Genomic DNA, 27,209 nt, shown 5'->3' on the forward strand with positions numbered 1-27,209 from the left:
ATTCCAGACGTGCACTTCTCCTTAGGTGAAGTAATCCGAAAACATTTCTCTTAGTAGTGCCGATTACGGTGCTGAGTTGTTTGCATCTATATAACTTTCCCGTACCATTCACGCGTTTGGAGCAATAAATCAAATCTAAACTGAGGCTCGGGGCTCATTTACTGCTCCCAGGCCAGAGCCGAACAAGGCTGCTTTTGTTTTTTTTTTGTCAACTTCGCCAGATGGCACAACGCGTGCGGCTTACAGGAGATCCATTTCTGTTTTGTTTTGAATTGTGCATGCCCAGATTTTAAAGTACTTCCGTCGCCCTCCGTAAGCTCTCCTCTTGTGGAAGGTCTGATAATTTAGCTCAATTTTTTACCCTTTTCTTACTCACTGCACTGTTGTCGTGTCCCTCAAATCACTCCGCTGTCGTTACTCCAGACAAGGAGAATCCAAAATTTGTTCTCGGGCAGTCGGCGTGGCGTAGTAGGTTGTGCGATCTGATTAGGCGCGAAAGTAAAGTGGTTTGATGCTCGCCGTTTTCACAGATGTTTTCTTATGTGTCGGTTCGTGCGGGTATGCTCTATCCGTAGGCTCAGAAGATGTTCTCTGTTCGGGACTCTCATGAGCCATCATCATCATCATCATAATCATCATCAGCCTGATTATACCAACTGCAGGGCGAAGGCCTCTCCCATATTTCTCCACTTAACCCGGTTCTGTGCTAGCTGCATCCACTTGACCCCTGCGAACTTCTTAATCTCATCCGCCCACCTAACTTTCTGCCGCCCCCTGCTACGCTTTCCTTCGCTTGAAATCCAGTTTGTTACCCTAAGCGATCATCGGTTATCCTCTCTTCGCCCTATATGTCCTGCCCATGTCCATTTCTTCTTCTTAATTTCCACTAGAATGTCGGCAACTTGAGTTATTTCTCTGACCCACTCTGCACGCTTCCTATCTCTTAATCTTACCCCTACCATTTTTCGTTCCATAGTCTGCTGTTTAGCATTACGGAAATACTTTCTATGCGTCCGAACAGTAAATGCAGGCCTGTAGTCCTGAAAAGCTCACTAATGGAGACTACCCTATGCAAACATTGTACATAGCACTACTTGTGTCATATTTCTGCTCCGTTAAGTGACGTACTTTGTTGCCTGCTTCTGAAATGCACCAAACCTATGACGACTACTATGCAAGCCTGTAATCATTAAGCAACTATTCTTTTGTGTCTTTCCTCTTAGTATCAGATTTATGCACCGTATTTTCATTTCTTGTTTCTGAAGTGTGTCAGACCTGCGATGAGTACTGTGCCAGCTTACGGGCTCTAAATATTATTCTTGTGTGTCTTCTCTGTGTAGCAGAATTGTCAGCACGTGCAAATAACTGCCTGTGCTATTGCAGGCAGTTGGTTTCGCTGCTGCATATTCAAGCGTGTGAAAGTCTGCAGGAAAAATAAAGGTGCACAGAGGATACACGTGCTTCTAAAAAGTTTTGTGAGACTTTCCCACTGCTATAGGCATCATAATTTCTGCCTCGTTATGAAACACTTTAATTATGTACTCAAACACATGCACAAACACAAACACCAACATGCACGGCTACAAGCAACAGTGAAAGGGGGGGGGGGGTACGAAGACAAATTTGACTTGACAGATGAGGTTCGAGAGCCCATGGTTCGAGAAGATTCATCTTTAATACAATAGGTTTCTGGCACAGACATGAAACGAGAAAGTGCTGCACTTGGCTGCTGTGAGGAGTGGTCAGCTACGTGTGGTATATAACAGCCGATTGTTGTGCTGGGATTGACGCCGCAGCTGATGCCGCACCGTGGGCATGCTGTGCCAGCCCGCTCTGGTGGCAGGTTCTGTGGAACAGGCTCACAACATGATTCTGTATGGCTTTTCCCTAGAGGTGTGCCTGGCAATTGGGATCCCACTTCCAAGTAGCCGGTACACAGATGTGACCCTTTCTTGTCCAAGCCAGCAGCACCCTCCTCGTCTGGAGGCAGGAAGACATCCAAAGAAGTTATGCAACACGACACATGCTACACGCTCTAGCTGGTAGAGGAGTGTCTAGTATTTTTGCAACCACCGGAAGCAGCTCTTCAGCACGCCGATGCAGTTATCTACCAATTACCTTGTGGAGGTGTATGCCCTGTGCTATAACCGTTATGAAGAGTCCGGACCGGGATTCCATGGTACTGGCAGTCATGTCTCCAACAGGTGCCCCTGTTACCAGCATAACCAAAATTGGCACGCTGTTAAGCACATTCTTTGTCGTTGTCAACAGCCTCATAAACTTTAACAGCCTTACTGACACAATCGAAGAGTCGCATCAAGTAGCTCATTGCCAGGTTTTGCTGACGAAGACATTCATGGGCGTGCAGACAATGAATGATTGAATGTTTCAGCAATACTGCTGTAAGGACAGCCTTGCACTTCATATCGGTATAAATGACGCCCCATTCCTACTCAACGCAGGCATCAAACACATGCATTGCCATCTTTGTTTCTTACGTAGGCAAATATTTTAACAATTTATGACGTTTCCTATGTTCCAGCTTTTATAAAAGCCCAAGAAAGGCAATACATGTTAGGCATGTAGAGCCTACCGTCACTTATCTTGCAAAGAGAAGCGCGGCTCACTGTCGTGGATTCGACGTCTCGCAGAAGGCCTGCCTCGACCTGTGTTATGCCTGTGTGCAGCCGAGAATGCCGCCAGAAGAAAGCATCATTCCAAGATTCCAGGTAGGGAGGTCCATGACCCAAATCATGTTGGCATCTCATATCTAAAAACAGGGACATCACAAGGCTACTCGTAGACGCCCGATGTGCCGTCGACAAATCCGATGACGCCCGGTATGCTGCCATGACGATCGAAGGAAGCCTTCCTTCGCCGCCGCCCTAGCTGCACGCCGCAAATGCTTTCGAACTGTCGACTTTGCGAGGCCGATGCTCGCCTCGTTGTCAGTAGCTGCGTGGAAGCCAGAAGCAGTTCGGAAAAAGCGCAGTGCATGCATTATCGGCCGCCGCACAGACAGCGCACTCGCGGCCACACACACCTATCTCAGTTCATTGCGTCACACAGTCACTCTACTATATCCTTCTCGAGTAGCAGCATGCGTCGAAACATATCGTCCGACACGTCAAACAGCCTTCGTGCACTGTCCATCGCCGATGATCGCGTCGGGGCGCCGCTGCTACCGCCTCACTAGAACGCTGGCCGCCGCAGAGATCGCCGCCATTTTCGCTATTTGAGCGCTCACAAACGAGTTGTGAGCGGCTCGCGTCGCTCGCAACTCCCGCTCACAATTGGCCCGTAGCCAACGTCATCAATTCAATTGCGTTCATGACGTAAACAGCAGACGTCCATGACTTAAAGAAGGGCCACTCCCGCCGCGTTGCCGCTGGCCAATAGGAAGATTGTGAGTGTAAGCCGTCTGTAATTCAGCCTCTGGTAGCCGAGAGCAGCGATGCTGATAACGCAAGTCTGCAAGCGGTGCTACAGTGTTTCCGCGAGAACGGTATCAAACTTCGTCCCGACAAGTGCAAGTTTGATGAACAATCAGTTACGTATCTTGGCCATCGTATTGATGCTGAAGGACTACACCCACTCGAGAAGCACGTCGATGCAATCAGGCCATCTACTGCACCCCTAAATGTTGCCGAGTTGCAATCCTTTGTGGGAGTGGTTACATTTTACAAGTTTTTGCAAAATCTTTCCACTCTACTTGCACCCCTGTACAGTCTTCTAAAAAAGGAGCGAAATAGATTTGGCACGAAAACGAAGACGCGGCATATAAGAATGCCAAGGATGCTTTGTGTCCAGCCCCAGTGCTAACGTACTTTAATCCGCAGCTGGATTTGATGTTGGAATGCGATTCTTTACCTAACCGTGTCGGTGCTGAACTTTTCCACCGAATAAATGATGAAGACAGGCCTATTGGCTTCCGATGACAGACGCTCACTTCAGCTGAGAGAAACTACTCCCAAATTGAGCGAGAGGTTTTAGCCCTGGTGTTTGGCGTGGCATGGTTTCGCGATTACCTGTTCGGACGTGAGTTCACGCTTGTAACGGACCACCTTCGTATGTCTACTCCTACAGGATCGTTAAACTTCTGTCACGGTTGCCGCCCGAATTCAGCGCTGGGTGCTGTTGCTAGGGGTATACAAGTACAAGCTCATCTGTAAACCTGGCAAACAGATTCAAATTTTTGACGCTCTAAGCCGTTTGCCTCAATCGCCGCAGGAGCAGCAAGCGGAAACAGAGCTCTCTAAAATGGTGCTTATAATCGACGAATGGGACAAACCAGCGGTTTCTCACCAAGAGATTGAAGCACTCGCCGCGGCTGACGGGTTTTTGCAAGACATAGGCAGGTACGTGACTAACGGATGGCCCTCCGTCGTTGAAGGTGACAGCAGGGAAGTGGCAGAATTCCGGAAAAGGAGACATGAGTTGTCGGTGGAAAAGGGGCTGTTGTACTGGTGGCATCATGTAGTAATACCAAGTGCGGTGCGTGAGAAACTGTTTGAGATGCTACACGAGTCTCATCAAGGTGCGTCTACCATGAAGACAAGGGCGAGGGATAAGTTTTGGTGGCCCGGTTTAGATCAAGATATTTGTAGATTGGTCTCGGATTGTCGAAGCTGTGTGCAGGCTTCGCCCATGCCACCTAGGAATCTTGTCAGCTGGCCGATTTTGAGAGAGAGGTGGTCACGGCGGCATGCCGACTATGCAGGGCATTTTTGAAACAAGATGTTGTTGCTAATTGTCGATGCACACAACAATTGGACAGAAGCCATTCCAGTATCTGAGCAACCACTAAAGCTACTGCCGTTTGCATGAGAACCTTGTTTACAGATTTGGACTGCCTCGCACCATAGTTACCGACAACCGTACACCCTTCACTGGGTTAGAGTTTGCAGTATTCCTACTGAAAAATGCAATCGAGCAAATTCGTACCCCGCCTTATCACCCCCAGAGCAATGGTCTTGCACAACAGGCCGTAAGAACAGTGAATGAGGGCTTGAAGAAAATGCCGGGCGTGGAGGTGAGAACTGCTCTGGCGAGAATTCTTTGCAACTACAGACATTCGCCTCTAGCTTCAGGCTCCACTTCGTCCGAACTTCTTCTGGGATCCCGTTTGCGTACAAAATTAGATATGTGCTTCCTCCCAGGAACTACGAAATGCCCAAGCATCCAGAGACTGATTCCGCCAGTTTGTACTTCACCCCGGAAGACGCCGTCTGTATGCGCAACTACCAAGTAGGAGAAAAGGGGACACCAGGCAAAGTGAAATCGACGAGTGGTGCCCGTCTAGTCACTGTGGCTACTGAAGACGGAGTCGTTCGACTTCATGTAGACGAAATCCGAAAACGCTCATCAGACACCAACGGAAGCAGAGAAGTATCAAGTCCTGCAGAATCACCTCCTACGACCTTGGAGGCCCCGACAGACCAGGCTAACGACCTTCCCCGAAGGGCCTGTTCCTGAGCTACGCCGGTCTACAAGAACCAGAAAGCCAGTGGAGCGCTACGGCTATTAGGGGATGGAAATGTTGCAGACAACAATGCTGCAGATAACCAGCGCATGCGTCGATGCTCCCTCTTTCCTTCTTCCCCTTTCTTTTCTTCTCTATGTATATCCGAGCCGGAAATAAAGCGTCGTCTTTTCGCTCTGCGAATCTGCCTGCAACACGGTCCCAATTGGTTCGCCTCTTCTGACACATGCGCTTGAGCATTTGTTTTAGCATGCCGTTAAACTGGTCGACTTGGCCGTTCACTATCGGGTGGTAGGGAGAGGTATGCAGCTGTTTACTGACAACAGACGGCTAACCTCTTTCATTGCTTCAGACATAAAAATTAGTGCCCCTGTCACTGAGGACCTCTCTGGGCACTCCGACACGGGAAAACATTTCGACAAGTGCTTCAGCTACCCTTTCGGTTTCGATGCTAGGAAACGCGACTGCATCACGGTACCGAGTTGCTATGGTCAGGATGTACTAATTGCCTTGAGCAAGACTTTGGCTTGAGTTGACCAACGATGTCGATCGCCACCCTCTTAAACGGGGTCTCAATGACGGCCATTCGGGCCAAAGGCGCTCGTGTGGTGTGACACAAGGTAACAGAATACAAAGCATCTTAGAAATGACCAATCTAAACTGAATGCAGGCAGAAAAAAATATTCCTAAAGACACATCAACAGGAATAGATGAAATTCCGATCAAGTTGATTAATGAACTTGGTCCAAAAAGAAAGGAAACGTTGTTAAAAGCTCTGGAAACAGTTATAAAGAATAAGCAAATTCCGGAAAGCTGGCAGCAGAGTAAAATGAATTTGATTTATAAAAGGAAAGGAGAAAGTATGCACATAAAATCCTACAGGCCGATTACCATAACATCTGTTATGTACATGTTGGCCATGCTGGCGGTAAAATTAAAGGTGCAAGCATGGGTAGAAAGTATCAAGATACTCGGAGAACATCAGAACGGCTTTAGGAATGGTAGGCGCTTAGATGATAGCCTGTTCGTGCTTACCCAATGCATCAAAATATCTAGAGTGGAAAATAGATCTTTGTATTTGGCCTTCCTGGACATACACGGGGCGTACGATAACGTAAGCAGGGAACTCCTGTGGAACATATTTAAAGAAGAAGGTATCGGTTATGAGATAATAGAGTTCCTACAGGAAATATACCGGGATAACAAAGTAGAAATTGCGTGCGAAGGGCTAAGAAGTACGAAAGATGTCAAAGTCTGCAAAGGATTAAGACAAGGCTGCCCTCTGTCACCGCATGCTATTCATGCTTTATACGATAAACCTGGAAAGAAGGATACAAGACAGCAACCTAGGTTTTAACCTGTCATATAGATTAGGTGGAAAGGCGGTAGAGCAGCGCCTCTCCGGTTTGATGTATGCAGACGATATTGTGCTACTAGCTTAGAGTCTGGAAGAATTGCAAACTCTAGTTAAGTACTGCGGAGACAAAGGGGACGCTCTAGGCTTCAGATTTAGCGCATTTAAGTCGGGTCTGATAATTTTCAACAGCTCAACTGATCAGGGTCTTACAATACAAGGCCATGAAATACCCATAGTAGCAGAATATTAATATCTGGGGGTATGGGTAAACGAAGGATTGGCATACTTTGAAAAGCATGACCAATCACTTAAGGCCAAAGGGTGGAGAAATGCCGGGATAATGAAGCATAGGGCATTTTGGGGATACAACCGGTGAGGTTTTGAAGGGTATTTGGAAAGGAATTATGGTGCCCAGACATACTTTCGGAATTGCGTGTTTGTGCCTAAAATCAGAGGTACAGTCGACATTAGAAATAAATCAGAGATTCGTTGGACGATTACCACTACGTGCCCACGGCAAAACCACAAATGAGGTGGTACAAATAGATATGGGCTGGGCGTCTTTGGAAGTACGGGAAGCTCAGAGTAAAATATTATATGAGGAAGGCCTGAGGAGATTGGACAGTAACAGATGGGCAGCTAAAGTATTTAAATACCTGTCATTAAAAAGCGTTGACTCACAATGGAGGAAAAGAACTAGGAAAATAACTAGTAAGTATGCTAGTCACAAGGACGAAGAAATAAAGAGCATTTAAGCAACAGGTGCAAAACACAGAAGGTAAAAATTGGATAAATTCGATGGAAAAAAAACTGGAATTCTACCGAAAGTGGAAAATGCAGATCAGGAAGGAAGATTTCCTTGATAATTCAAGAGGCAGTTCCCTACTTTTTGAAGCTAGATCTAGGTGCCTTAAAACGTGCAGCTACAAAAAGAAATTTAACCATGGAGATGACGCATGAGCTGTATGGGGTAACTCCAGTGAAACAACTGACCATATTATACTCGAATGTAATGGTATCCATCCGGAAGTTGATGCAGGCGCAGTCACTGTTCCTGAAGCTCTGGGGTTTAGAGATACCAGTGGCAGGGTGAATAAAACGGCGGTGGAAACTAGCAAAAAACGACTAGAAGATTGGCGGCTTAAAAGCAGAGAAGTGACATAATGTTAGTAATGCAGGAACAAAAATTTAATAAATAGAATGATGGTTTTGTTAACCAATCTTAATGAATAATTAAGATATAGGGAGAAAAATGAGCATGATAGCTACTGCTACCACCCCTTTTCAAAGGGGACGCTCCTATATTCCATCCATCCACTTCCGAATTGTGCGTTGCCATAGATCGCAGGAGGCAACGAACTGCTTGGCGTCAGCCTGCATTGCGGGCCAGAAGAATTCTGTCTGAAGCTTCAGTAGGGTTTTCTTCGCGCCTTGGTTGCATCCCATCCACCCGTTATGTGTGTACTTTTGAGGCACAACAACTTGCGTTTGCTCCCTGCCTGACTCGGCGACGTATTTCCGCTGCAGAACGTCGTCAGAAATGTAAACTGGTGCCTACCCTTTCCCTTGTTCGCTTGTGGCGGGCCCAGGCGATCGAAGCACGAGCGTAGGGTCGCGTCATTCTCTTGCTCTTGAATCTACTATTCACGGTATACACTAGGGAGGCTTTGCAGAACTTTAAGCTTTTTCCAGCGTTTGATCGTTGTAGGCCTGCGCTCTAGTCATTACCGGACAAGTTTCAGTGGTATCCGAAATCGGTGCGGTGCTCTCGGTGTCAGATGCTAGCTCTTCAACTTTTACTTCAGTGGACTACGTAGTCTCGCTTTCTGTTTTGTGCCAGTTTGGATCGGGGTCGTCTACTGGCGTAGCACTTCGAAATTTCCCAGCACCAAATTGTACACGGAATTCTCAATACACTTTGCGAGTAGTCGTCCCTTAAAGTAAGGGGTGTCGACATCGACCCAAACGTCTGGTGAGCTTCGGTCCGAGCGGTCAAGTAAATAAACTGTAGACTTCGTATCGGTAATATCTTCCTTCCATACTAAGTCCTTCCTTACCACCACCGTGTTTCAGCCTGTATCTCTAAGGGCTCGAGCTGTCTGACCCCCGATCATGCCGGCTACGATAGGTAAACATTCCCTCACAGCGTATTCCTTACTGGTGAAACCAGCGTTGATGACGGGGATCTTCCCTCCGTCCTTAAGTTCAAGGTATCCTTTCTCAACGAATACTGCAGCGAACTCCCGATTTTCTTCTCTCTGTTTTGGGGTCTCATTTTCCTAGCATCTCCAGCCTGTATGAGGTAGCTTGCCGCATTTGTGGCATTTATTGGGCGGTCCCGATCCGTCGGAGATGGCAGCCCGGCAATTTTCGGTGTGGTGTCCCGTGCGTGAACAAATAAAACATTTTTTTCATCGCTGCTCTTCGCATCCGATGATTGTAGCAAATTTTCCTTTCTCTCGGTATTCCGGCAGAGGGCGTTTTCTGCCTTATTCTCTGGGGGCTTCACTTTCTGAAGTTTAACCAGCCATGGGCCTTCACATACTTTTCTGCCCTTGCTACTGTTTACTAGAGGGATGGGTTCTTTTTTTCATTCAAAACCATTTGCAGCGGCATGGCGCAGTTAGAAAGAAACTTTTCCTTTAGAATCAGGTCGAAGAGATCTGCGTACTATTTTTTTGTGTGTCCGACAGCTGTATCAATTTTTCTAGAAAATTCTGTAGACGCGTCACGAATTGTGAGCACGCTTCCTCGTTACGGGGACTAGCAGAACTGAATTTTTATCTGAACCCTTCCTCTGTCACACGAAAGCGAACCATGAGTGCCTGGCGGAGCTTGTTGTAGTCCAAGCACTCGGACGTAGGCATGGGACTAAAAACGCTGAGCGCTTCGCCGCTTAAACTCAGAGGAAGGGCTACTAATATGCAATTCATAAGATTTGGCTACTTATCTGCGCGCTCACATTTCACTAGAGCTGCGGTTGTCCCTAGAGTTTTGATCTACCCGCCTTCCCTCAGCCGTTATTAGAACCTTAATGCGACGCTTGTCCAGTGCTTTGCCGAACAGGAACAGCGTCTTCTCTAGGATCTCTACCCCACTGGGGTGGCGCAATGGTTAGCGTAATCGACTTCTTTTCCCAAAGGTGCGGGTATGATTCCTGGCCTCGGCGGCCGATTTTCGGTGGGGCCTAAAAGCCAGGCGCCCGTGTAATGTGAAATGTAAGTGCACAATAAAGAACCCAGGTGGTCGAATTTTCTGGAGTCTTCCACTACAGCATCTCGCATAGCCTGAGTCGCTTTTGGACGTTAAACCCCCAAACCAAACCAAATCATCCAGTATCTCACCACATCGCCGGAGCTTGGGGACAGCATAACATAGCACCATCCTCCGTCATCATGGTGGCCGCCGTCACTACCACTATCGTGCCTGCGAGTGCCAGAGCCTTATATGACTACGTAGGAAATGGTCAGGTTGATGAAAGGCGAGGAAGAGTGCTTCCTGTCCTGGATCTATTGCGGCCGTGGCCAATAGTGCGGCCCAACTCAGTGACCTCTTAGATAAAGGTGCTGACATCGGTATTTTGCGTCCTACACAGGCCAAGTGGCGCCATCCTTGCTATATCGCTGCGTCGCATCTTTACCCGAGGCTTATGGCCAAATGTGTTTTTGAGAAACGCCCCCGGCATGCCTACTATGCTTAATTTGCACTGCAGACGCTAGCGCACAGTTTGTGAGAGGAGACTGTCTGTGGTACGAATGGGCCACAGTTGCGCTAGTATATGGTCGGATCCTGGATTCAAGGAGGGGTCTAGCTGTCCAATGGCTTCCATGTCCTGTTTTTCTCGGCTTGCCCACATGCTCACGACCAATTCCACTCCTTGGCCCATCTCACATTGCTCAGTTATCTGAACTCTCAAATGTTTTTTTTAGTTATAGGTCACCCATAGCGTGACCAACATACTGCGACAAGCTTGGGCTCCGAGTTTGTCTAGCTCATCGCCTCCCATCGGATTATCACGTTGTTGCTGATCATTCTTTTTGGCGCTAGATAAAATTCGGCTTCATCCGCCTCTTTTTCAGTTTTTCATCCGAGCTATCTCACGCTGTGACCTCCCCGCCCTCCCCATTAAAAAAGTTAGCTCTGGTTTAGCTTTTCGTAAACCTTGAGTTACGCGAAAGCCATCTATATAGCTTCGCTTAGGTTCGGCTTGAAAGTATAGTAGTTTACTCATTTGATTTCAACTTTATTTATATCATAGGGGGCACTTTTAATCAATAAAATGCGATGAGGCGAAAGCATCTGTTGCGCGGTGGTCTTAAGCCCTACCCTTACAGCACCTCTTTCTTACTTCTTGACTTCCACCTTCTTCCTTTTTTATAACGACTCCGTTAAGGTGTCCGCGAAGAGTTGTGACAGATACTGTGCCTTTTCTTTTTTGTAAACCAATTTTAAACGCCGCTGATGCCTACTGCACTGAGTCTGCTTATATATGCTGTGTGGTGCGGCGTTCGAGGAAGCGCCAAATAAATGGTGCTGCACGGACGCCTGGGTCGAACGCCCGGCGGGGTTAACTTCGCCTGGTGACGTAATCCGAAGTCGCAATGTCATGACCGGACGTGAGGTCATTATGAGTCACTTCTGGTTATCAACATAAAGACGAAGTGACATCCGGTTATGACGTCACAGCCGATGATGTCACCATGTGATTATATACTCAGTCATTTTCAGTACTAATGACTATTTAGTCATTACTAATTACTACTTATTACTAGTTAGTGATTAGGTAGTAATTAGTTAGTATCGCACCAACAGCTTTACTGCTAATATCCTCAGGCTAGAGAATGAGAATTTAGATGCGCTACCCACGATTACATACTGAGACCCTGCCTCTTAAAACGTGGTTGGGGAAAAAGAGTATTTTTCCATCTAGAGTAAATTGCCGCCTTTGCGACTTTCCGGAAGTCATTGAGCACTGTTTCATCAATCGTAAAGATGCTATCTTGTTCTGGTATATTTTGGAATGAACATTGAAAAAAAGACTTGATTTGACAATTGTCTGCGCAAGTTCCTATTTCCTGTTATCTAAGTGAGTCGCGTTTCTAGATCCTTCTTGCGGTATTGATGGAACATGTGATGATCTACTCCTTCGACATCATCATCAACCCCTCCCCCCCTCCTCTCTTGCTTAGTTGTCCGACTGAAGGATCCTTTTTCCTAACCGTCAATGTTATTGATGCCTTCCTCGTCACCTGCGCGGCCATTTTGGAAAGCCTCCAGGTGTACTTTGGCATCTTCTAGATCCCGAATAGTCTAAACTGGACACCAGGCAGCAACTTCACAGGCTAATACATACCTTTGACAGGACCGTGGCTACTCACATATCCCAAACCCAGGAATGGTATTTGAGCTGAGAAAACGGTACATGTCTACGAATGCCGTAAGGCCGTATTACGAAGGCCATAAAAACCCGGAACTAGATACCCCGATAACAGTTGTCGAAGTCCGGGCAGAAATAAATAGACTGAGAACAAACACTGCTGCACCGGACAGGATCAGCATTTGAATGGTAGTAAACTTAGTTGAGGACGATCCGAAACTTTGCAGCCTCCATGCAGGACTGCTGGCAGGCCGGTCGGCTGCTGGTGACATGGAAGGCCGCTAAACTCGTGTTCTTCTGGAAGCCGGTAAACAGCCGGGTTTCAAACATTCGCGTCCCATCTTGCTTTACGTCATGCGTGAGCAAACTAATAGAGCCTAATTTTCAAACCCGGCTGAACGAAATTTTATAAGCCAATATCTATCCGATTATCATGATCGGATTTATACCGCACTTGGCCGCATGCATTGTAATGTTGCAGCTTAAAGAACAGATGTACAATTTAACAGTAGACACCAGGGTGATCGTTGGTCTAGGCGCGTTAAACGCTTTTGATAACGTGAAGCGCTCGGCCATGCTGCAGAATCTGAGTGGATTAGACATAGGAGTCCGTACATACAACTACATAGACGATTTCCTCAGTGATAGAACGGCAACTATCAGTATGGGGGACACACAGTGCAAAGTATTCGACTGGGAAATAAGGCCACACAGCAGGGATGGGCGTTGTACACGACCCTGGAATTCGGAAACAATACAGAGGCTAGACAATAGCACCAGTCAAACTTGTAGACTCCTGAAGCAGCTCACACACAGGTGGGTATGAAAGAAGCTAACCTCTTTAGACCAGTTCAGTCTTTCATAATCAGCAGGATAGTCTATGTGTCACCGTATTTACTACTTCACAAGGCGGAAAGACAAACGACGTTCTCATTCGTAGAGGTCAAAATGGTACTAGGTTTACCACCAAATACATCGACAAACAAGATTTTGAATATAATGGTTTCCAATACCCTCGAAGAGATCATTGAGGCTACAACGACCTCACAATACCAGAGACTATTCCGCATTCGTACTGGTCGCAGCATTTTAGAGAAACTGTGCCACAAGCCGCATGCATTCTCCAGACGTACAGACAAGGTTCCTAGAGAGCTTAGGGACAAATTAAACATGCCTCCACTTCCTAAAAACATGCACCCCGTCTACCATGTGAGCCGGAGGATTGATAGAACAGCAGTGCTTCAAACCCATTTTGAGGGCGTCTTATATACAGATGCCGCACTATGCGCGGACGGTATGGGATGTGTTTCGGTAACAACTAGAGAAAACGGGGGATCGGTAGTTTGCTGCAGTACCCGACACATGACCGCAATGGAGGCGGAAGAGGTGGCCATTGCGCTAGCTCTAATCCAGCAACAGGCCAACATTATAGTTGGTGACTCAAAATCAGTGATTAGAAACTTTTACGTGGGCCCGCATTTCGGCCATAGCAGCAAGAGTGTTGGCCAGTGGCCCACCACCGGCAGAGTAGGTCGCGCTCATTTGGACACCGGCGCACCAGGGGGGCGGCGCTGCTCAGCTTCCATGACCTACAGTCCCAGCGGACCTTGGTCGCCAGGGCGCGAGCGGCGTTAGACGCCATTGGGGCTCCGAAATAGGAGCTCCACCTAGATTTGTGAGGACCTGGGCCAATAGGACCTCGGTTCAAACACCTCCTTGTACAAATAAATGTTTGTCACCACCACCACCACCACCAGGGGCTGAGGGGGACGAGAAAGCGCACGTACTGGTCCGAGAAACAGCTACCTTCCGGGAACCCAGTGATGTCTTATACGTAACCCCGTACCCCTTGAGCAATGAGGAGCCCCTACAGTTCAATGATCCCCTTAATATATACCAAGATTTCATAATCATTTCAGATTAGCTCGCTCAGCATTTCCACATGCGTGTAAGCAACTCACCGAAAGCGAGTACGTGCCGTAAGCTAGAAACTGGGTTATTACCGAATCCTTAGCTTTACAGCAAGTGGCACCAGGAAATATTCAGCCCCACGTGCAAATATTGCGAGGGCATAGCGGCCATGATCCACATGATATAGAAGTGTCCAACCTGAGAGAACAGATGAGTCCTGGGAAGCACTACTTCTCAAACAAGACGAAAAGGACAACCCGAAGCCATCTGTCTCGTCCTGGCCGCTGCTCAGATCCAACAGATCCAGATCGACGGCTATGGGTGAGGACATGGCTGGGACAAAGCTGCGCCACGCATCCTCGCCAACCTTTTGGCGGGTCCAAATAAATGTTCTATGTCTCTCTCTCTTCTAATATGGCACCGCATCTCTAAGATCTCTCACTGCATTGCAATTCGTTGATAAGCTTTTGGACATGTTCTTTCTAAATGGGTTCCACGGAATCGAGAAAACACGCATTATGGACCGAAATCGCAAATTTATTGTTTCTACCGAAGACCACTTCTGTAGGATGATTGTCCATTTAAGGGAATTGTATGCCCAGGCTGCCTTTGAACCGGAGCGACACTCATTCTTAACGATATGCTGTAAATTTCCTTTGGTTTAGTGTTTTGACTTGGTATATCCAATTACGTATCGTGTTGATTTGATGCTATTTTCTAAATCATTTGTACATAGTGCGTGCATAGGACTTTTTGCAGTGTAATAAGTACCATGTTAAAAATAAATCTCGGGCGTGGCGCACTTGGTAAAGCGCTCAGCTGGGGATGCGAGGGATGGAGGTTTGATTCCCGGTGAAGACAATGTTTTTCATCCGGAGAGCAGTCCAGCGGCACCTCCGGCTGTGGCAGTTTCTAAGCAATGGCTCAAGGCCAATGAGTCACGGCCAAGGTGCGACCACGACGAAAATTTGATCACGGCGAAAAGGCAAAGTGGCTGGCATGGTGTAGCTCTCGCTACAAAAAACACAAACAACGTCTACTATCGGTCAACAAGGTGAATACCGTGCTCATAAAAAGCCAGCTGTCCAGTCCACTACCCGATTGCACGAATGTCATAGGTTTTATCGGCGCTACCTGGCTAGACGAACGCAACTTGGTCGAGCTACAAAAATAATATAAAAGTAGGTACCAAACAAATTTTCACATATTAACCGGAGCAGTTAACGCAGCATTCATCATATCGAAGTATCTTTGAATATCTTGTTTTCGCAATACCACGAAGATATTTCGGCGCTTTGTCGAACAAGCTATGTTTTTGTATGCTGCTGTTAATATCTCAACAACCTCATTTTCTTCAGTAGCAGTTCTGGGGACCACAATTGGCTTCTCATTAGGACCTCCTTGCGGTCAAAGAACTGCCTGTTCATTCCATATGTGGCAGAGTCAGAGCCGAGCTCACAAGCGATGCTGTGATCTTTATTGTTAAGCAATATTGCATAAGAAAAAGCTCAAACTGGAAACGCTCTCCACACCTCTCCGGTACTTCAGAACATCTAGTTCCCTGACTGACGTTTTCCTTGTTTCGTGAAACGTTACCGGATCGCTGTCTCCAATTGGCTTTCAAAAACTGTGACGCGTAACGTGTAGCTATGTCTGGCCCAGCACCAACACCAAGGCCACGTGAGTAGCTCAGCTGTCCGAAGCTTGAAGTTTATTGCCAAAGTGTGATGCCTATTAGCTAGGGTCTGCTTTCGGACGCAAGGGTCGGCCATCTGGACGTCGAAATTGTCGATCCTCTTTCTATTTTCGGAACAATCGATCTATTGATAGATTCACCATATGACCTGAACCAAGATCCCTCTTTGATATAATGGCATGGCGATCCCGACAAGGGTCATTATTCCTTAGATTAACAGGTAGCGCACCTCTTTTACCATTCCAGTTCAGCGTGGCTGTCAATTCCCCTCACACTAGTCGCAAACCTGGGAGAGCTCCTCCGTATCAGTAGCATAAATGCGTCTTCTTTCCACCCGCTTCCCGATTGACGGAACTATTAAACTTGGGCCGTCTTTATGAGCACCGCAGATTGAACAACTTCGTTTTGGTTTCCTTACTTCCCCAAAGCAGTCAGCAATGGCAGTCCTACCGTCGCAGTCGAGCTTATCTACGGTTGCAATCTTGGCGACCTTGCATATTTATAAGACTCCTCGCCTACCATACCAGCTGACTTTACCGAATACGGCTGCGATTGTTTCACTACGCTAAGGATATTAGCTTCGCCATGTCTACATCAACGACGGCCTTCACAGTTTTGAGCACGTCTCTGTGTCAAGGCGCTAAACTCCCAACCCTACAGCCGCCCTGTAATATGTTTTCCCTTGTATATGCTGAAGTGTACTGCTACGCTCATTCTACTATTATTCAAAATCTTGGCAGCTATACTCTGCAGTCTCTAATATTCCTATATTGACTGAGACGTCAGCGTCTCTACTATTTTCGAAGAGTCGCAGCTCCTTCTGCTAGTTTCAGAGTTCCCACCATCATTCGCTTTTGTCTACAGCTGCTCTCTTACGTTTTGATTGCGGAGAGCGCGTCCTGTCGAGTGATGTGATTTTCCAGGCGCGGAAAACCAAGACAAGCCAGTAAAGCTCGAGAGGCTGCACAACTGAATGCCGCGTGTGCAATATTCTTTGCCGCCTAATCTGAAGATTTATTAACGCGATAGCGTCAAATAAGACCCCATTGACCAGACAATCCTTCGTCGGCGTCGTAGTAGGCGCTGTGAGCGAATACTCACGAGCATGACGAGCAGGTGGTAGCCGGCAGCGGTCATAGTCAAGCACAGAATCGAGGTAGGGTTGCCCTTCGTTATGCGTGGCTGCAGCTAGCTGCCAACTCGGGACTCTCCATTTATATAGGAGGTTGGTATCAAGATCTGCCTGCCAGGGCACTTGCATTAGGAGCCTGACACGTTACCCCTAGGTCATTCAGGTATATACATATCACATGGATAAAGGGGGCTTCATCCAAGTTTTCCCCTACGCTACCCCATCATATACTTAAAGGAGGAGCTTAAGGGTTCCGTATTTTTGTTTTTTTCTAATCGTCAGGCTGACCCTGCCAGGGATTCTTCAAAACCGATTGATACTTTAAACCGACAGCTTAATCCGCTGCCTCCGTCCTGTGAGCCCAAGGTAATGACTGGACTCTTAGCAACGCACAATGAAAATAATAAACCTAGCGGTAACACCTAAAGCCAAAAAAAAATTCAGGGCGCAAAAAAAAATTGTGCGCTATGCTTTTGCATACATGTTGTTTAACCGGATCATAACTTGCTATGCTAAGGCTCGATAGAAGAAAGGGCGAGCTAGCTTGGAGGGAAAAGCCGCATGGTTAACGCAGCACCAGAACTTCAACCATACAGCATGATCGAATTTATTTATGAGCAGGTTTTGTATTTTTCGGTGCTTTTTCCTAGGTAAAGTCCACAAATGTTTATTCAAAGATTATTTTTTTTTTCTCCCAGGAATCGGTGTTATTCCAATATTTCTATGACTGAGATGCCAAAAGTGCTAATTATTGTCGAACCCTTTCTGGATATTTTGAAAAGGGCTGAGAAGAAAGATCACAAATGGTTTTTTACCGTTGGTACTTAGCTGTGTGACGTTTCTTCTAGCAGCAGCCTTTTAACCTTGTTCATTTGATTGTGCTAGCAAGCTGAGTTTGACAGCACCCACTTCTAAAATTCTGGCTCAGCATCAATCGGCAACGCTTCAAAGTGGATCGAAGCGATATGGACTAACCGCACGGAGTTGGTTATTAAAACAACGAAGCGATGGCAGCAATAATAAAAGCAATATTTTTAAAACTAAAATCTTCCTTTCCAGCCCCTTTTTCCAGGGCATCAATTCCTCCCTCAAGCTCGAACTGATATTGGTTAACAATGTGGACACCGTGTTTAGAGCTCTTTGTGAACACCGAATCAAAATGGGTGCTGCACTGGACTCTAATAAGCATCATGTATGAGCACAATATAGAACACTGTTAAATCTACCAAGCTCCAATCTTAGACCCTCGTCTCCAATGTTCATTAGACTGTCCACACGTAATTCACCTGGAGGTTCCTGATTCAATTTATTATCCAGGACGATAACTTAAACGGGTAGAGGACACGTCATATATAGGCGGTACTTCTCCAAGAGAAGCTTCCTCGTTAATTCTTAAAACGAGGTAGATGTCTCTTCTTTATGTGTAATCTTTGAAAGCATTTACGAATATTTTAGTACCTCTACAAGCTCTTTCAGCTTTTGACTTCTCTTTCTTATGGCATCAGTGGCCTGCAGAAAATGCAAACTTCGACGATAATTCTTAGCTGCATAATTAAAAGCTGACAACGTAACGTCCTCCTATAAAGTTCGCACTGAACATCCTTTTTTGTTGTTGTTTAAGACATATGTGATAACTATGCAGTTTATCTGCAGTTTCAAACTGCTCTTCGATAGGGTGGTGCAGTCGTCTCCGCCAGAACAGTTAATTCATTTCTCCATGAGCTACGCCGAACCCGCGCTTTTTGAGCAGTAAATAAGAAGTATGGGTGTACGTATAATCTAGATACTCGATACATGTGACGCAAATGCTTATAAAGTTGAGCCGGCTGGTGCCTGTAGACGTTCGGCATGACCAGACTGCTATTTCAAGAGAAAACAAAATAATTAGCAATATTCTCGTCGCCATGGGCTTCAACCATTATTTTTATTGCTATGAGTGCCTTCTGAATGCTTGAAACGGCAGTAATGCGAAGATAGCTCGACTAAACTGTCACCTCGTAACTTCAATATGTCTAGAAAGCGTTGTATTCTTATTTAGCACATTACATATTTTTTAAAACTTAGCTCTTATGCGCCCTTTCGCCGGTACAGCCTCGTCGCCGTTGGTACAGCTGCCGGGGAAACGTGCAAAACAGACACGAGTCAAAGAGTGTTTCACAGAATAAAAGAAAAGCGCCACAAGTTCTACAGCGCTGACTGGTGGCTTTTATTTCTATTCTTTTCGCTTGGGAGGAAAAAAAAACATCAGTACTTTGTAACAGTCCACGCGCACAAACACACACACACATGCACACATACAGCACGCACACATGCACGCAAGCACACATGCATACATACACGCACGCATGCATACATATATGCCTACACACATACATACATACATGCATACATGCATGCCTACATGCATTCATACAAACATATGCACACATGCCCCGCCGTAATGTGGCAGTGGTTTTTGGCTCGACTGCTGTGCTCAAGATGCGACATTGAATGTCGGCCGCGGCGGCTTATTTTGATGGAGGAGAAAAGCAACGAACCCATGTGCTATCCGATGTCAGTGCACGTTAAAGAACCCCAAGTGGTAAAAATTTCCGGATCTCTCCACTACGGCGTCTTTCGTAGCCTGAGGCACTTTGGGACGTTATACCCCACAAACCAAACCAAAAGAAGCATGCGTACATACAAGCATCTCTATAATGCTTTGCCGCAATAGAACACAAAAACATTCCTCTGCTCACATTTCGCATTCAAAAGTATCGTAATCGTCTCAAGAATCATTTACAAACGCATGTTTACCTGTGTTTTACGGTTAAACCGGTTAAACCAGGTAGTCTATAAAGAATTACCTGACTACCTGACTACCTGGTTTAACCGGTTTAACCGTAAAACACAGGTTAACATGCGTTTGTAAATGATTCTTGAGACGATTACGATACTTTTGAATGCGAAATGTGAGCAGAGGAATGTTTTTGTGTTCTATTGCGGCAAAGCATTATAGAGATGCTTATATGTACGCAGTAGTCTATAAAGAATTCCCCTTCATGGATCACTGCCTTGTCGTGGCGGAGGGGCTTGCGAAACTCGATGAAGTCGTGAGTTCTGCTGTGTAGGGCCACCCAAGATAGAAAGGTCACGGCAGAGAGTTCTGACAAAATGTGATTCACTGGAGAAGGTAATGGCAACCCACTCCAGTATTTCCTGCCACGAAAACCCTATGGCCAGTCACAATTAGATAGTGAGAGACCGGAAAGCGTGGCGTGACATGGTCCATAGGGTCACGAAGAGTCGGACACGACTGAACGCCTGAACTGAACTGATAAAGAATTAGTAAGTAAAACATGGCAATCTGAAAATTGGATCGTCGGTCAGAGTCGTTCATAATAATGCTGGGTTGTTGCGAAGTGAAGTGTTGAAGCCTAATAATCTCTTTAGCCCAGAATAGCTGCACTAAGGTGGGCAGATATGTACGCCAGTTCGTGATACATTTAGAAATAAAAACCGCAGCTGAAATCAGCACCCACGCTGTGCCATTACCTCTCTCTATCCTGTGTCTGCTGTGATTTTTAATTTCTTACTGGGTTAAGGTTCTTTGTGGTTGTTCTATTCAGTAGTAGTTTCGAAAATAGAACGTAATATTAATATTTCATTCTGCAAAGGCAATCCTTTTACTTCCGAAGCTTGTGCTGTTACATTTCCCGCGTCAAATCAGAGCTTCTGTAAGCAATACTCTTGTCGGTCTCTACTTTAAATTGCTGATCTTAGTAACAAAAACTGTGGAAACATGAATGCACACAAAAAGAGAAAAAGCATGATACTGACAATCACATCTCTCTTGGTGGTTGCCGAATTGCATCGCACACGTATTTATTTCCTTCGAAAATCGGCGCGATAAATGGATGCGCACGCACATGTCCTTTGGGACTCTAATGCTAACGGCTCATCAGTGTTTTTGGCGCAGTGATGTGATTAACCACATCACGAGTGTTTAACCGGGCAACGAACTCACACTCGCTGTTCTGCATTGCAGGTCGGTAACTCACTTCATGTTCTCAAAGCCAGTCGTTGAAAGCAAGTCTCTCTGATCGACCTAACATTGGCCGCATGACATAGGTACAACGCGCAATGTCTATTTACAGGCCTTTGTTGTGTGGCCAAGGTGATTCTTGCCATGGAGACCGGCATCATCGCCGCCAACCTGCACTTCCAGAAGCCAAATCCAAGCATTCCTGCACTGTTCGACGGCAGTGTGCAAGTGGTGGACAAGGCGACACCGTTTCCAGGAGGACCGGTTGGCATTAATTCGACTGGATTCGGGGGTGCCAATGCGCACGTGATTCTGGAGGCTAACTCGAGTTCCCACGTCGATTGCATATCACGCGAGAAGAAAGAGCTGCCTCGGTTGGTGCTTCTAGCAGGGAGAAGTAAACATTCGCTCTCGGTAAGTTACCTCTCACCCTTATCGGAAATCTCCAAATTTCAGCAGACCGGTAGATATATTTCATTTTACCCGATTAAAAGCACTTCTAGGCGATGAGAACCATGAATTGTTTTCAAAATACGTCATCCCGCCGACTCTCCGCCCCTCACTACACTCGGCTTTCAACGCCATTCCTCTAAAACACTTTTTGTTATTATTATCTCAGTATAAGTCATTTTCTACTGATACTTCATCTGTTACCTTTCCGGCGTTCAATACCTGGCCTCTTAGACCATAATCCGAACTTTCTTTCTCAATGATATTTAGGTCTTCGTTATTTCTTTCTCGCTGCACCGACGTTATCATCTGTTGGGCCTTTTGCACATTGTCCACTTTTCGATTTCGTATGCAAGTGCTAACAGCGGCAACATGATCTGATTCAGCTTTACAAGCCATAAAGTTAACTTTCCCGAATACATCAGTGAACTAACTGTTATCGGCGTTCATATTAGCGTATTTGTAACTTTTCAGTTTTAGTGTGGTAAGAAAAGGTGTTCGGAAAGTTACCAGCTTGTATATATTGTTACGGTGAAACAAGAAAGGGGTGTTTATTTACAGCGCTATGGCAGCGGGACAAGGGGAAGCCTACTAGCCCCCAGACACCAACGCTTCTTCCTCTTCGTCTGCCACACCAGCACAATCCTTCATCGTCGTCAGTAGTGTGACATTTTCCCCCTATTCAGCCTAAGCACTCTGGACGTGTTTGTTAGTCGTGCGAGGCTGACACGGCTTCTTTCATCGTCGTCAGTAGTGTGACATTTTCCCCCTATTCAGCCTAAGCACTCTGTTCATTATTAATATAAACAGCGCGAACACGAAGACAAGGGACAAGAAACAAGAAAGCCACAGTACATGCGCTGACTCACAACTAAGCCTAAGCCCTTTACTCCAAGGCCCAGAAAAACAAACATGAAGAAAACGAAACAGTCACGTGAAACAACCCCTGGGTTCACCTGCTGCATAAAAATTACTTTAAAAAATCACTTAAAAAAGACACCTCTTTGCTTGAAAGAGCAAGAGAAGTCTTGCTGACACACTTATTGTCCGTTGAAATAAAATACGATTCCACTATCTCTCTCGTTATTTTCTCTTTGTGGCGATATAAACTCTTAACACTGTCAAACTTAGGAGTGCACTCCTTCTACTTCTTCATTATTTCACATCAATGGCAATGTGATACCAGAAACGTCTTGTCCTTTCCACTTTCCAAGTTGTCCCAGTGTTCCTGTAGTCTCTTATTAATACATCGTCCTGTTTGTCCTATATAACTGGCTCCACAAGAGAGTGGAAGCCCATACACAACACCTGTCTTGCATCCAACATATGGGTTTCTATGTTTCACCCCACATTCTTGCTTCTTCGCTTCTCTTTCCCTTTGAATAGCCGGGCAGATTCTATTCATCTTGAGCGGGGCGGTCAATGCGACGCCAACATTATACCCCTTGCCTACATTTTTGAGGCCATGCGAAATTAATAATGAATAAGTACCATCTCGCCCAACAGAGTATCTTGCTAAGCACTCTGGACGTGTTTGTTAGCCGTGCGAGGCTGACACGGCTTCAAGTGGGCAAAATGACATAGCTCGGTTTTGGCAGACCGATGACCCGATGCTGTCAGGCGGGCTATTGCATAAGTTAAATCACTGATGCGTTTGACAACCACATATGGGCCGTCATAATGGGCCAAGAGTTTTTGATGTAGGCCACGGCGCCGAATTGGACGCCACCGCCAGACTAAATCGCCTATAAAGTACGTGACCCGCTGGTTACTGGCATCTTATCGTACTTTAGAACGTTTTTGGGAAGCACCAGACCGTAATCGGGCGATTCTCCGAGCTTCTTCGGCGAGACAGAAGGTCTCATCCAGGCAGGGATGTTCACGGCTTGAGAAGGGAAGAATCCAAGGAGTAGCGTGGCGGTCTGACATACAGCAGGAAGAATGGACTGTACTCAGCCGTCTCATGCATGGCGGTAATAAATGCATACGTGATGAAGGGTAGTATGGTGTCCCAGGTTTTATGCCCTGCATCCACATACATGGCTAGCATGTCGATAAACGTTCTGTTGACGCGCTCAGTCAAGCCATTTGTCTGGGGATGGTATGGCGTCGAGTGTCGGGAAGTTACGGCGCATAAACACACGAGCTCTTCAACAACATCAGCAGTGAATTGTCGGCTCCGATCAGGGATGTCAATTCAAGGCGGCCCGTGTCGTAAGATGACTGAGAGCCGCAAGAAAAGCGACACCTGATGCACCGTAGCAGATGAAACAGCGGCGGTTTTACGGTAACGTGTGGTATAGTCCGCGCAGATTACAATCCAGCGATTTCCTTCCACAGACTTTGGAAACGAACTTACGAGGTCAATGCCTACTTGATCAAACGGAGCTGTCAGGGTCTTCACAGGGTGAAGCAAGCCAGATGGAGTTTCAGTTGGACATTTGTGCCGTTGACATTGCTTGCAACTGGCAACGTATTATTCAATCGTCGAGCGCATTCTGGGCCAGTAAAAACTTTCTTAAACATGGTGGAGTGTTCAAACTGATCCCAAATGCGCAGAATTTGGATCATCATGCATGACAGGCAATATGTTCGTGCAAAGCATCTTGGGAACTACGAGTAGGTATCGCTGGCCGACAGGCAAATAACTCGTTTTCCATAGGAGGCCATCATGCACACAAAAACGGCTTGTAGCTGCGCTGGCTTGGGTGGCGGCAAAGAGAGGCTGCAGACTGTTATCCCTTTTCTGTTCCGCTTTGAAAACATTCGTGTCGGGGAACGCTGGCTCGAGGGTAGATATATAATTTTGGAAATCATCGATGTCAGGTCCGGTCATGGCCATTGGCATCCTCGAAAGACAATCTGCGTCTGCATGACACCTCCCGCTTTTGTACACCACAGCAAAGTCATATTCCTGTAACCGGAGCCCATAGCGTGGGAGGCGACCAAATGGGTCTCAAAGGTTCTGCAGCCAACAGAGTGAATGATGGTCAGTTACGACAGTAAACGTCCGTACAAATATGAACGGAAACACTGTACAGCGAAAACTTCAGCCAGTAATTCCTGTTCGGTGACTATGTAGTTTCGCTCCGGCTTGCTCAGGGTACGACTTGCATACGCGATCACATTCTCTCGTTCATCGTGCTGTTGGATAAGGACTGCCCCGAGACCGATTCCACTAGCGTCCGTGTGAACTTCAGTCACTGCACAAGGGTTGAAATGAAGTAGGATGGGTTTCGATATCAAAAGAATCTTCAGTTGACAGAATGATGCGTCGCAGTCTGGTGTCCAGTCAAAAGTGGAGTTTTTCTTGCTAAGGCACGTCAATTTTAAGCAACGTCAGCAAAGCGATGTATAAAGCGTTTAAAATATGAACACAACCCTAGAAAACTGCGCAACTATTTTACTGTATACGGGGGTTTAAAAGATTCAACAGCGGCAGTTTTCTGGAGATCCGGCATTATACCATCACGATTGACAAGGTGTCCTACCACCAGCGCTTGGCGCTCTTCGAAGCGGCACTTTTTCCAGTTTAAAATTAGGACGGCATTGTGCAGACACTTCAAGATGTGTACCAGACGAACATTATGCTCTTGAAAGGACTTCCCAAATATGACGATATCATCCAGGTAGCACAGACAAATGTCCTATTTTAAGCAGCGCGAAACTGTGTCCATAAAGCGATCATATATGGCAGGCGCATTGCACAGCCCGTATGGCATAACATTAAACTCATAAAGTTCATCTGGCGTTAAAAAGGCTGTTTTTTCCTTATTCGCAGCGTCCATTGGAATTTGTCAGTAGCCAGATCTGAGATCCAGACAAAAAAAGTAGGGCTCACCAGACAGGATGTCGAGGGCATCGTCTATGCGAGGAAGATAATAGACGTCTTTTTTCATAACAGAATTTAGGCGCCGGTAATCGACGCAGAATCGCTTCGAGCCGTCTTTCTTGCGTGCGCGAATAACAGGGGCAGCCCAAGGGATAGATAATTCCTGTGTCCCCTTCTTCCGTAGCGCGTCCTTCACTTGCTGATAAATGACTTTGCGCTCAGATGGGGACTCGCGATATGGCTTTTGACGAGTGGGACGAGCCGAACTAGGGCCGATGGTGTGATGGGTACGATGTCCAGGGCGAAAGGTTGGTCCATCTGTTTGAGAAAAGCCACACATAGCCGAAAAGGGCAGGAGAATATCCACAAGAGTACAGCGTTGAGGTGAGCTGAGATCGGCACTGAGCATGTGGAAGATCGAAGTTTCATCGGCAGCCAGAGGTACGGTGGCACGCGTAGCATCTGTGACCAAAGCAGCGACGCGGGGCGCAACGGGTCCACAGGAGGCAATCTTCAATCTCATTGGTAAACCTGCAGGCTCTCAACGATGGAATGATTGTCCATAACGTGCGATAGCAGTGCACGGTAAAGAATCCCAGGTGGTCGAAATTTCCGGAGTCCTCCACTGCGGCGTCTATCATAGCCTGAGCTGCTTTGGAGCGTTAAACCCCACGAACCAAACCATATATATATATATATATATATATATATATATATATATATATATATATATATATATATATATATATATATATATATATATATATATATATATATGCGTCTGTCTGTGTGTGTGTGTGCTGCGAGAGAGAGAGATAGAGAAAGGAGAATTTACTGTGATTGCATTAGCGACTTATTCGAAAGAACTGCGCAGCTTTGAGGACATTTATCGTTGACAGATGTGGTATTATGACAAGAAATGCTAAGCGATTTCGTTGACTGTTTTACTCGCGCAGGATAAAAACGCTGGGCTTAGATATCCGGTAGTTCTTCCAAATTGGGTACAAAGCGACTGCCTGCAGTTTCGACCTGGGCAAGGAAGCCTCAATTGACCCTCAGCCGCAGCCATAAACAGGGCTGGAAGAATCAGTTAGCGTTGGTATTAAATGAAACCTTTCAATTTTAGCAAGCTTTTGTCGGACAGCGTTTTTTTGTCACCTGCAATCAATAGAAATGCCCTTCCTCTAATGAAAGGTGTCGAATGTAAATTGTGAGAATCACTGAAGTGATATAAAAATAAATTTGCAGAAAAGAAATAAACGAAATAAAACAGTATGATGCCTACAAAATGATATTTATTTTAATAATACCAATTTATTATAAACTGAAATGAATGAGAAGACGTGGGTATGTATCCACCTGTATGAATGCCAATTACCTCTTTTTCTATATTCGCCAAATGCTGATGTCGTGTGCGCGCATTGCTTTCGGCCCTGTCCAGCGCAGAGTACCTCTGAGGCCTAACAATAACCGCAAACTCTGGTTTCATTGCATTGGTGGCTTTTCGCTCATCTGCCGAAAATGTCCTTTTTATTCTGTGAATACCGTTCAACTAAGAACAAAATGAGGCCCAGCCAGCTTCACGTTTCGCTGATTCACCTGAAGACTTAATAAAGATTGCAACGTTGGGCATAGAGTATTATTGAGAGCCTTGAATAACTTACTGAAGCGGTGACGGTTTCGGTGAAGTGTTCGAGGCCTTACGCAGGAAGGAATTTCATTTGTTTGAAGAGAAGATATTTCAAGTGCTTAAAATCGACACGTTTTCACCAATTGCTCCAGTGATGATGCTTACTGCTGATATATGTGGAGAGGACCAACATCAGAGTTAGCAATAAAGTTGAAGTGAAAGAATTCGCCGCTATATTATATAGCTTATACACGAAACTTCTCGTTGGCGGTATCGATGCAAGCGTATCTGAAAGCAGAAGTACGCAAATTACGTTTG

General features: G+C 46.1%; 1 protein-coding gene across 2 annotated transcripts in view; it reads left to right on the forward strand.

Annotated features, from left to right (window-relative positions):
• The window catches only part of LOC146194963 (fatty acid synthase-like), a 138,836-nt gene that overhangs the window by 14,472 nt on the left and 97,155 nt on the right, over positions 1-27,209 (forward strand). For both annotated transcript variants that reach the window (XM_084597596.1, XM_084597597.1), the window contains exon 8: positions 21,092-21,393. In XM_084597596.1, coding sequence (XP_084453722.1) covers positions 21,092-21,393 — 302 coding nt within the window. The remainder of the gene's footprint in view (positions 1-21,091; positions 21,394-27,209) is intronic.

Source organism: Amblyomma maculatum, chromosome 3, assembly GCF_055883805.1.
Source record: "Amblyomma maculatum isolate TAMU_Amacu chromosome 3, ASM5588380v1, whole genome shotgun sequence".
NCBI lineage: Eukaryota > Metazoa > Arthropoda > Arachnida > Ixodida > Ixodidae > Amblyomma > Amblyomma maculatum.